This window comes from Chrysemys picta, chromosome 22 (assembly GCF_011386835.1).
Source record: "Chrysemys picta bellii isolate R12L10 chromosome 22, ASM1138683v2, whole genome shotgun sequence".
Taxonomy (NCBI): Eukaryota; Metazoa; Chordata; order Testudines; family Emydidae; genus Chrysemys; species Chrysemys picta.
In genome coordinates this window covers 15,530,358-15,542,861 of record NC_088812.1, presented here as the reverse complement: position 1 = coordinate 15,542,861, position 12,504 = coordinate 15,530,358, and the positions used below count along the sequence as shown (strand labels likewise).

The 12,504-nt window shown below is 45.8% G+C and overlaps 1 protein-coding gene across 1 annotated transcript; it reads left to right on the top strand.

The window, feature by feature from the left end:
• The first annotated feature begins 4,594 nt into the window (after positions 1–4,594).
• Positions 4,595–12,079, top strand: LOC101943376 (keratin, type II cytoskeletal 5-like). Its single transcript, XM_008169518.4, has 9 exons — positions 4,595–5,257; positions 6,322–6,536; positions 7,786–7,846; positions 8,300–8,395; positions 8,646–8,810; positions 9,040–9,165; positions 9,768–9,988; positions 10,484–10,518; positions 10,630–12,079. The coding sequence occupies exons 1-9, from the start codon at positions 4,724–4,726 to the stop codon at positions 10,923–10,925; spliced, it is 1,749 nt and encodes a 582-aa protein (XP_008167740.2). The 5' UTR covers positions 4,595–4,723; the 3' UTR covers positions 10,926–12,079.
• Positions 12,080–12,504: the final 425 nt, after the last annotated feature.

The window sequence follows — 12,504 nt, the reverse complement described above, 5'->3', positions numbered from 1 at the left end:
TCCCTAATCGTTTCACCATCCCATTATTACAGTCTGCAGATACTTAGACATGTTAACAATAGGACTGGAGGTTTCCCAGGGGTATGTGCTTGTGAGATCACTCTGCCTGTGTAAACAGATTTGGCATGAATCATATACTTCTTGAATTAACTGGAATGCACATACTGTCTAAAAACATCCCCCCGCATGAATGTCAGCATGAAACTGGACAAAACCCAGATTACCTATTTTTCAACTTGCCAGCTGAATCCACTGTGAATCCAAAAGCAAAGCAGGTGGTTTGCAGGCAGAGGAGCCTGGAACAAGAAGCCGAGAAAGATGTTTGCCATTGCTAAACCTCCTTGCCATGTGCATTGAAAATCTAGATTAAAAGAGCCAAAGAGAATTGGTAACAATTGACTACACACAAGTACCAAAAATTAGCAGGTTGCATTCTAGAAGCCGGTATAAATAATATTGCAAACCAGTTTCAGTTCCAACCCCCCTGTCTTCACAAAGCCCCCTTTTTCGCTTTCTGCTGCATGGTGACTCCCCACCTATATCCCAGAAAATGGTAATTAAAAGTTGTTCTTTGAGATTAAAAATATCCTGTTTAGGCAAGGCTACAGCAAAACGGGCTACAGTTGGAATGGCAAAATTAGGAAAGGCGTTTGTCCTAATTAAGGACTAGTGTCTTTGATTGGGTGGCGAGGTAATGGTTTTAATTTAACAGGGATATGACTATTTGAAAATGGCCTATTAAACACACTCAACGGATGATTTCCTTAATTTTATAGGTGTGGCAATGCAATACAGGTGCACTTAACACATAGGCATAGCTAGTTATGGCCCAAACCTGTAAAATACTGAGTAACCACAAAGCCATTAAAGTCAGTGGAAGATGAAGGTGCTTAGTCAACGCAATGCAAGTTCATAGAATCATAGAAGATTAGGGTTGGAAGGGACCTCAGGAGGTCATCTAGTCCAACCCCCTGCTCAAAGCAGGACCAATTCCCAACTAAATCATCCCAGCCAGGGCTTTGTCAAGCTTGACCTTAAAAACCTCTAAGGAAAGAGATTCCACCACCTCCCTAGGTAACCCATTCCAGTGCTTCACCACCCTCCTAGTGAAAAAGTTTTTCCTAATATCCAACCTAAACCTCCCCAACTGCAACTTGAGACCATTACTCCTTGTTCTGTCATCAGGTACCACTGAGAACAGTCTAGATTCATCCTCTTTGGAACCCCCTTTCAGGAGTTCAAGCATCTAGGTGTATAGCGCCTGGTTGAAAGAGTTTACAAATTTTTCTGGAAAATCCATCAGGGTTTATTTTGGCTTTCTAGCTAAAATCAAGACAGCAGTGTCTGTGCTGTCTCTGGGTGATAACATTGTTGAAGTTTATGTCTAAAATCAAGTTTACCCAAGTTAGGAAGGAAGGTGATGTACAGCTGGGGTCAGGGAGATTACAAGGATGGGTTATAAGGGTCACAAGGTACATACGTAGAACATAACCAGCATAGAGCTAGATGCGGGTGTGGGAGTTTTTTAAAGCCTCAGTGAATAAGTGATCTTGGGTATGCCACCCATAGAATGTATTTTTTTTTATTTTTTTTCTGCCCTGGCTGGAATGATTGAGTTGGGGATTGGTCCTGCTTTGAGCAGGGGGTTGGACTAGATACCTCCTGAGGTCCCTTCCAACCCTGATATTCTAGGATTCTATGCACCGTGCAGTGAGAATAGCAGCGGATAAGAGAGTTTCTCAAGTTTCACCGAGCCAGCAGAGTGTCAAAGCAGCATCAACTGCCAATCTCCTTCTTTGTTCCCTCTAAAGAAACGAAGACTGAACTATTTCAAAGCAAGCTAGGGGACAGGTGCACCCGGTTTCCATTGATTTTAATGGCAGCTGTGAAAATCTCAGCCTAAACACAGACAAAATATCCCGACTGGAGTAACCAAGCTGCGAGATCAGACACTCAAAACGCAGTGTAGTTGTAGCCGTGTGGGTCCCAGGATATTAGAGAGGCAAGGTGGGTGAGGCAATATATTACCTCACCTGCCTTGTCACTCAAAACTCAGGGCATTCAAGGCTGTTGCAGCAACATTATCTCAACCTTTCTCCACTTCTGTGCCCAGATGGGCAGCTAGTGCAAATCGCCGTAGCTCCATTGACTTCAGGGAAGCTCTGCCAATTTACCCCCGCTGACGTTGTGGCCCACTGATTTCAGAGGTGCCAAACTGATTTGCACCAGTTGTGGGGTGCGGCCCATTGATGCCAGTGGAGCAACACCAGTTTACATCAGCTGGGGTTCTGGCATGTGTGATATTTTCAATTCCTTTTTTTTTTTTGCACATCAGAGAAATAACATCATGCAGCGTCTCACAACCTGGGACGGTGGGGGGATGTCATGACTCCCAGAGAGATGACAAGCATTTGTGTCAAGGGTTAGAATCATAGAATCATAGAATATCAGGGTTGGAAGAGACCTCAGGAGGTCATCTAGTCCAACCCCCTGCTCAAAGCAGGACCAACCCCAACTAAATCATCCCAGCCAGGGCTTTGTCAAGCCAGGCCTTAAAAACCTCTAATGATGAAGATTCCACCACCTCCCTAGGTTGTGACCATCCTATTATTCTCATTCTCCTAAAAAGGAGAGAACGCCTGGTTCAATCTTTGCTATATGGGAGAAAGTTCTTGTGATGTGACCCTATGGAAAAGATTGAGACGTAGAGCCCCTTAATGTATCAGTCTTTGTTTTGAACGCATACTATAAAATATACTCTACTGCTGGGTTACCATTGCTGGAGTGGCATTACCTTCTGGAATTCCCTGATTTCTTTTCAGTGGCTTGATTTAGCACTCCGAACATTGCACCAATGTTATTCACCTACCAGTCGGGCTGGTTTTTCAATCCCATATGATTTTTCTAGATTTTGAAACATTTTCTCTTCCCAAATCGAAACAAAAAAGTCAAAGTCCCAACAATTTTTGTGAACTCAGAAACTGAAAAAAAAAAAAAGTCCGTTCAGGTCCATTGAAACATTTCATCTGAAAATTCTGAACCTTTTTGTTTTGATTTTTGACATTTTGTTCTCCTTTTTTTTTAGGAGAATTTAAGTGAAATTTTGAAATGAAACCCCCCCACCCCCTCCAAAAATGTTTATTTTCCAAACTGTCCAAAAGGGCCATTTCCACACTTTGAAACTTTTTTTAAAAGCCATTATTATAGTTTTGACAAGTCAGCAAATTTTGGTCACAAAACCTTTTGGTGACAAGCTCTCCATCAGCGCTACCTGCCACGGCTACCCTTCCACCATATCCTTCTGTTTTATGGCGTTTATATATGGATACATTTTCAAAAGAGCTCAGCATTAGAAATCTGGCTTTTATTTAGGCCAGGGGTGGGCAAACCTTTTGGCCCGAGGGCCATATCTGGATATGGAAATTGTAGGGTGGGCTATGAATACTCATGAAATTGGGGCTGGGGTGCAGGACGGGTGAGGGCTCTGGCTGGGGATGCGGGCTGGGGTGGGGCCAGAAATGAGGCGTTCGGGGTGTGGGAGGGGGCTCCAGGCTGGGGCAGGGGGGTTGGTTGTGGGACAGGGATCAGGCTGGGGCAGGGGGTTGGGGCACAGGAGGGGTCAGGGGTGCAGGCTCCGGGCAGCGCTTACCTCAAGCAGCACCTGGAAGCAGCGGCATGTCCCTTCTCCGGCTCTGTGGGCTGCCCTGTCCGCAGGCGTCGCCCCTGCAGCTCCCATTCGCCGCAGCTCCCAACCAATGAGAGCTACGGGGGTGGCGCTTGGGGTGGGGGCAGCGCACGGAGCCCCCTGGCTGCTCCTAAATGTAGGAGCCGGAGGGGGGACATACTGCTGCTTCCAGGAGCCTCGGCACGCGCACATGGAACGGCCTCTGACCCCGCTCCCCGGCTGGAGCGCGGGTGCAGGGCAAGCCCCAGACCCCACTCCCCAGCTGGAACTTGAGGGCCAGATGAAACCGGCTGGAGGGCCGGATGTGGCCCGCGGGCCGTAGTTTGCCCACCTCTAATTTAGGCCCTCCGTGGGAACCGAGCTCTTTTGAAAATCTAGTTCCACGGTGCTATATGTAAGTCTCATGGAAAACGAAAGGGGTAAAACATCTAGAACAGAACGTTTTATTCTCTGTCTCTGCTGCAGTGACTGGGGGAAACCCATTTTGCATATTGACCATAGTATTTATCTTATAAATACGTTTAAATCTTATAAATCTCTCTCATAAAATGCTAGCTTTGTGCCTTGAATAATACAGGTAGAGACGGGCGGGCAGGGACTAGGTTTGGAAATGGCAAAGCATAAGGGCTGAACAAGCAGTGTCCTAGCGAGACATGTCAGGAGTTTGTTCTCTGGGCCCCAAATGACTAGCACACGCGGTGAACTCTTTGACACTGCCTTTCTGGTTGCCTACGCAGAGGCCAAAAGGCGACAGTTATTTCCAAACGACAGGAATGTTGCTCAGAAATGCAACTATTTCATTAGACGGGGCGTGGAGTGACCTCACTATTCAGAACGCTGCAGGGCATACCAAGCCCAATTAATCAGGGAGATAATTCACATCATGAAGCCAATCCCAGTTCCCGAAGCAAATAAAAGAGGTAGCCTCAGCCCTTGAAGAACAGAGGTTCATCCTTCTCTTCTGTGTTCTGCTCTGTTCGCCAGAAACCTCACTCCTTCCTTCCTTCCATTACTTCCATTTTCCCCAGACCAGCTACAATGTCTCGCCAATCCACTATAAGGTTCCAGAGCGGAAAACAGGGCTTCAGTGCCTCTTCTGCCATCATCCCAAACAGCTGCCGCACCAGCTACAGCTCACGTTCTGTATCCCGGGCCGGAGGTTGCGGTGCCGGCGCTGGCGCTGGAAGGGTTGTTGGCGGTGGCAGTTGCTTTGGCAGCAGAAGCCTCTACAACCTAGGCGGATCTAAAAGGATCTCCATGGCTGGAAGCAGTGGTGGCTTTCTGTGTGGCGCTCCAGGCCCAGTTGGTTTTGCTGGTGGCGTTGGCTGCGGATTCGGTTTCGGTGGCGGAGCAGGCGCTGGCTATGGGTTAGCTGGCCCCGGGTTTGGTGGCGGAAGAGTTGGCCCTGGGTTCCCTGTTTGCCCACCTGGTGGGATCCAGGAAGTGACCATCAACCAGAGCCTTCTAACACCTCTCAACTTGGAAATCGACCCCACCATCCAGAGGGTGCGTAAAGAGGAGAAGGAGCAAATCAAGACCCTCAACAACCAATTCGCCTCCTTCATTGACAAGGTGAGATATAAGATTTCATAGATTGTTCGGTGGGGAGGAAAAACAATTGCATTTCCTTATCAGCATTGTCTGTTGATCCACAAACAGAGCCGGGGGGCGAATCTGGCATAACCCCACTCATTTGGGGCAGATCTATCAGTCCACTACAGTTGACATCAGCATCTGGCCTGTAAAGGCTGGTACTGACTATCATCTTGTGTTATGAATCAATGAACTGTCAAATGCCCAGTCAATGGAGCCCTGCCCATTTAAGCTATCAGGAAACCAGACCTCCAGACTTGAATTTTCTTGTTAAGTTGGAAAGGTAACACTGAAACAATGCGATTACATGTAGGTGGTTCTTTTAAAGTCAAGGTATTTTGAGGACTTACCTACCTGGCAGCATCCTGTTCATCTCTTTGTTGGTTGCATCAGATTTGCCAGAACAAGCAGAAACAGGAGCATAACAAAAACCTTGACGTTCTTGTTGACCAATCCGCATGCATTTGTGGTCAAAGCAAATGTTACACTGTCTTGTGGACTTTTTTGTACTCAGCCCAGTAATAAATATTTTAGATTTATTTTCCACTTAAGGGATTAAATTTTTCCTGCCTTGTCCCACATGTCATCATTTGCACCTATGCAAAATGTGTGCAAAATGCAACCAATCTGTCCTGGTATAATTTGAAAACCACTTTGCACAGGTGTACATGGGGAGGATATAAGATTTCATAGCTATCTTGTCCTGATTGTTCAGTGGGGAGGAATATGGTATAAGGAACAGGGGAATCAGCTTCTGATTAGATTGCAATATGGGCAAGATCCTTGAAGTCAAATTTGCTACACCCATTTACACCAGCTGACGATCTGGCCCTGACTATCTTCCTTGGCAGTCTTGCCCACTAGTTTGTAGGAGCTCAGCGAGAGCGGAGGGCACTCAGCATCTCTCAGGAAGTGCTCAGTACCTGGCAGGATTGGACCCTAAACATGCATGGGAGTTAACCTGGATGACCCATATTATTTTAATACTTTTATGGACTTTTATGGAACCATTTTAGCATCTTCTGGATCCTTGTGCTTTTCAGGTCCGATTCCTCGAGCAGCAAAATAGGGTGCTGGAAACCAAATGGAGCCTGCTGCAGGAACAGGGCCAAAAAACCGTGAAAAACAACATTGAGCCCTTCTTTGAAAATTACATCGGTAATCTCAGGAGACAGCTGAACAACCTGATGAATGAGAGAGGAAGACTTGAAGGGGAGGTGAACAACATGCAAAACGTGGTGGAAGATTTCAAGAACAGGTAGGTCCATTTCTCTAGCTGCTCCCCATCACCACAGTATCAGGGGTGTTTAAATAAAAAAATATATTGTACATCCGCCCTGTAATATCAGTCTGATAAGGAAGGGACAAGACTAACAAATCACCAATTGCAAGTTTGCTAGAGAGATACATCTTATAATGTGACAGTTTTCAGAGGGGTAGCCGTGTTAGTCTGTATCAGCAAAAACAACGAGGAGTCTTTGTGGCACCTTAGAGACTAACAAATGTATCTGGGTATAAGTTTTTCCACTCCATGCATCTGATGAAGTGGGTTTTAGCCCACGAAAGCTTATGCCCAAATAAATTTTAGTCTCTAAGGTGCCACATGGACTCCTCGTTGTTTTATCTTATACTATATGGATTATATCACTTTCCCATGGTTAATTGGACAGTTAAAAATCTCTCTATAGAGTGAAGGGACAAGAGGTCCAGGTATAACAGTATTTTGCAGATGACACGTTAGGTGCAGAATCGACAAAGAATTATGAATGCATTTATTGCTCTGAGTAAATTAATTCACGGGCATTAGACTTTGGGAGACTGCATCCTTAAACTGTAAGGGAAGAGGCAGTGAGAATGATTGACTGCCAGGAAGAGAGAAAAAGAACCGAAGGTTTTATCTAGAGCAGTAGTTCTCAACCAGGGGTACATGTACTCCAGGGGGTATTCATCTAGATATGTGCCTAGTTTTACCCCAGGCTACATAAAAAGCATTAGCGAAGTCAGAACAAACTAAAATTTCATACAGACAATGACTTGTATATACTGCTCTATATACTATATGCTGAAATGTAAGTACAATATTTATACTCCAGTTGATTTGTTGTATAATTATATGGGGAAAAATGAGAAAGTCATCAATTTTTCATTGCTGGGACACCTTTGTATTTTAATGTCTGGTTTTGTAAGCAAGTGGTTTTTAAGTGAGGTGCAACTTGGGGGTACGCAAGACAAATCAGACTCCTGAAAGGGGGACAGTCGTCTGGAAAGGTTGAGAGCCACTGATCTGGAGTACTTTTCTCTAGACATCAGTTTGCATGTTTTAACTGGTTTAGCGTAGACACACGGATCATTGCCTGAGTTATCCTGAAAACTAAAATTCAGATCCTGGTGACAGCTGAGATTAGCACGCACACAAAATGCTCTCAGAGAAGTTTATTCTAACAGGCTGCAATTATCTTGGTCGGTTACTTGCCTACACAAACGTTCCCTCTGCCCCGTTCCATTAGGTACGAAGATGAAATCAACAAGCGCACAACTGCTGAGAATGACTTTGTGACCCTCAAGAAGGTGAGTGTTGTTTGTATAATGCAAGCCTTATTATTGTTTGTCTTTCAGCAACACCTAGAGATCCGGGCACCGTGGTGCAAGGCGCTGTACAGACACAGAGTGAGAGGCAGACCTTGCCCCAAAGAGCTTGCGATAGAGAAGACAGACAAAGGGTGGGAGAAAGGGAGGATTATTAGCCCTGTGGAACTGCACCACAGGCAGATCTAAGGGGCTTGTCCAACTTTACATAGGGAATCTGTGGCACACCTGGAATTGAGCCTAGCTCTTCAGAGCATCAGTCGAATGTTTTAATCACAAGACCTCTCAGATCAGCCCTTCAGCCACAACACTATTAACAGCCATTAGAAAATCCTTTACATTTATTCTCCTCTAGAAAATGAGTTTGGAGCTAATCATGTTGCTGGCCTGGTAAGGAAAGTGCTTCGCTCATTTCAATCCATTACTGTCTTTCAGGATGTGGACAGTGCCTACATGAACAAGGTGGAGCTGGTTGCCAAGGTGGACTCCCTGACTGATGAGATCAATTTCCTGAGAGCCCTGTACGAAGAGGTAAGTGCTAGCAGCCCGAGGTCTCTTTCAGCGGGTTTCAAATTAGTTTTCCCAGTGACGTCCAAAATTCTGAAGCTTTTTTTGCAATGACATGGACTGTCTTGACCGTTCCTGATAGTTGTTGGAGTGACAGCCTCTTACCTTAGGCCGTTGCCTCTGCGTATGGTACACAATGAAAAGTTCAGTTGTCTACCAATGAGGAAAAGTCTCTTTGACTCACAGTTCACCCGAATATTGGCATGAATTGCAGGAACTGGCTCAGATGCAGACGCAGGTCTCCAACACCTCCGTCGTTCTGTCTATGGACAACAACCGAGACCTGGACTTGGACGGCATCATTGCTGAAGTCAAAGCGCAGTACGAGGAGATCGCTAACAGGAGCCGAGCTGAGGCTGAATCTTGGTACCAAACTAAGGTGAGTCACCACACACCAACAGAGGGTTGAGTTCCAATTCGCTGCACGTTCGGTTGTATGTCAGTATTATTGTGCTTCCTGATTTGTGTCACTGAGCAGTCAGAGGTACCAATCAGGGATTAGGTGGTGACCAATTGTGCTAGACACCACACACACATAATAACACGCAACACCTGCCCCAAAGAGGATGGACTTTAACGTGATTTGTGTGTCTCTTTGTGTCCGGCAGTACGAAGAGCTGCAGGTTACCGCTGGCAGACACGGGGATGACCTCCGCAACACCAAACATGAGATCTCAGAGCTGACCCGAATCGTCCAGAGACTGCGGAATGAAATTGACAATGTGAAAAGACAGGTAGGGCGCTGCGGAAAACACAGGAGGGGATTTTGTGGGCGGGTGCTTCATTATTGCAGTTCCAAGCCTTAGCCCAAGATGGATGCAAATGCAACCTCCTTGATTTCTGCTGCACCAGAACGGAATTTGGCCCCTTTGGTCTCAAAGTAAAAATGCCACTAGGATTTGACCAGATTTTTCTACTTATACATAAAATGAATAAATAATATAGGGCCAGAACCTCAGCGTCAAGGAAGTCAATGCACTTTACGCCAGCTGGCAATCTGGACTTCAAAGGGTTAAACTGCGTGATACTCTCGCGAATGTTTCCCCCATTGCAGCCCCTGGAAATGATTGCAAACGTATTAGACTGAAACACAGAGAGCCAAATTTTCAGTGGTGTCAATCAGCCACGTTCTGTTAAACTTAATGGAGCTTGGAAGATCTACACCAGCTGATGATCTGTTCCAAACTGTAGAAAAGTTGATGGGACGAGATGAGATGCTCATAGATTATTCCAGCGTGATCTGCACCCAGGCCGGATCAGGCAATTGCGTACTAGGAAGGCAGAACGGTTGGATGTTTCCTATGGAAGTTGAGATCGATGTTCTTCTCTTCCACAGTGCGCCAACCTGCAAGCGGCCATTGCCGAGGCCGAGGAGCGCGGCGAACTGGCCCTCAAGGATGCCCAGGGTAAACTGACTGAGCTGGAGGAAGCTCTGCAGAAGGCCAAGGGAGATTTGGCGCGTCAGCTGCGGGAGTACCAGGAGCTGATGAACGTCAAGCTGGCCCTGGATATCGAGATCGCCACCTACAGGAAGCTGCTGGAAGGAGAGGAGAGCAGGTGGGTGAAATGCAGCACATTCATGTCTGGATTTTAATGAGGTCAATGGGAACTGCAGGTGCTCAGCATTTCTGAAAACTCCCCCCTGAAGCAACTTCTCTTTATGCTGGAATCAACTGAAATGTTAATGAAACACCTGGTTAAAAAGTTTTGACATTTGGATGAAATATATTAGCAATTTTTAAAAAATATTTTTTGAAAGTATTTTTCTGTTTGTCAGCCAGTGTGTCGAGAGGTTTTGATTTTTTGAAATGTCCAAAAAAAAAAAAAAAAACCCTGAAGGCTGGTCAAAAGGCTTCTGTCAAAACTTTTTTTTTAGTTGGAAAACTGGGGTTTCTGGCTAGCTGAACATTTTCCTGGAAAGTGTCTGTTTTCCGCACAAAATTTCAAGTGCTCGATGAAAAAATTCATGGAAAAGTTTCTGCTTTTTTCAACCAGCTCCTGCCAATGGACATCACTTGAATTCTTACTTTCCTCTCTTCTCTTCCCTAACAGGCTGTGTGGAGAAGGTGTTGGTGCAGTGAATATTTGTAAGTCACTTAAATAAGTATATAGTATAAACTGCCTTGCTTTAGTCTCCATTTGCCACTCAGTGGCCACCATCCAATGAGATCTAAACACACGGTGCTTTCTTTTTGCAGCTGTGGTCTCCTCAACTGTTGGAGGTGGGTATGGAAGCAGAAGCGGTCTCGGCATGGGAAGTGGAAGCGGTGTCTGCATTGGAGGTGGAAGCGGTCTCGGCATGGGAGGTGGAAGCGGTGTCTGTGTTGGAGGTGGAAGCGGTCTCGGCATGGGAGGTGGGCTCTGTGTTGGAGGAAGCAACTTCAGCTCTGGGAGCGGAAGAGGCATCGGCGGGTTGAGCCTCGGAGGCGGAAGCGGCTCTAGCGTGAAATTCGTCTCAACTACCTCTTCCACCAAACGAAGCTACAAAAGCTAAAGCTCAGAATTCAAAGTCCTCGCACCCCGATTGAAATATCTCCCTGGTTTCCTGATGCTGACACATTACTGACCTACGAATGGGACCACCATATTGAATAAGGGCAACATTTTCTAATCTTCTCTTTAGAAACCAAGCTTAAAACATGTTGGCGTATATCTGAGTTTTCCAAACATTGCCTTGAATCGGTTCTTTCTTCAAACTTGCTATCTATTATCTTTCACGTAGAAACCTATAACCTCTGTCCACCAAGAAGAGAAAGTACATATTTCTCTACACAGCAGAATGTGTGTGCTTTCCTCAAAAACTTTGAATTTTTCATTGGAAAACTGAAAGCTGAAAAGATGGATGTTTTTGACAAACCCAAACATTTCTGTTAATTTTCACCCAAAAGTTTTCAGCCAAACATGCCAAAATCTCCCCCCAAAATGTTTCCTTCAAAAACGTTCAATTTAGGGGCTACCTTTCTTCCAGTGAAATATTGAATTTTTCTGGATAAAAAGATTTCCCCATTTTCTGAACACCTCTGGTGATTGCATAGCCTTGACAAGACCTAGTGCAACTAATAAAACCGCCATCCCTTTCCCATGTATTTTCTTTTCCTCCATACCAAGGAGTAGCTCATGAATTTGGATATTTGTTATGCCAAAACTCAGTTTTAGAATGGCAAGAGAACCATTATGTTAAGCACTGGCTGAATAATGTTAGAACCGGGCACCTGATCATTATTTCTTGTCCAGATCTAGTGTACATTTCAAAATCTGAGCCCATTACAGGACACAATGTACATGGCTCGCTCTCTCCATACCTTGGGCACCTATTTATGTCACCCAGGTTATTTCATTATTCAGCTGACCAAATGGTTCCTTGTCTAGAAATTTACAACACACTGCTTTAGCTCATCCAAATTGTATTGAGTTCTGTGTGCAAACGGGTGTCCCCACCTTGTTCTGCATTTGCCACATCTCTATCTCACATTGCACATAATTCCCACTGTTTTATTTCCAACGGACTTTGAATTGAAAATTATCCGGCCTTATGTTGTATATAAAACGTGTCGCACCATTGTTAGTTCTTTGGGCTCAGGAGCTCATGTTGTTGGAAGCTTCTAGTCACTTTCCAGTGTTTGTCTAATAAAATGCATATGTAATTTATTCTGCTGTCCAGACCTTTAATTAATGTTTAAGGCCGGGGTGGCCAACCTGAGCCTGAGAAGGAGCCAGAATTTACCAGTGTACATTGCCAAAGAGTAATACGTCAGCAGCCCCCCATCAGCTCCCCAACCCCGCTCCCAGAGCCTCCCACCCACCGGCAGCCCTGCCGATCAGCACCTCCCCCTCCCTCCCCGCATCTCCCGATCAGCTGGTTCTTGGCATGCAGGAGGCTCTGGGGGCAAGGGGGGAGGAGCGAGGGCACGGCAGGCTCAGCGGAGGGGTGGAGCGGGGGCAGGGCCTGTGGCAGGGCCAGGGGTTGAGCAGTGAGCACCCCTCGGCACATTGGAAAGTTGGCGCCTGTAGCTCCAGTCCCGGAGTCGGTGCCTATACACGGAGCCGCATATTAACTTCTGAAGAGCTGCATA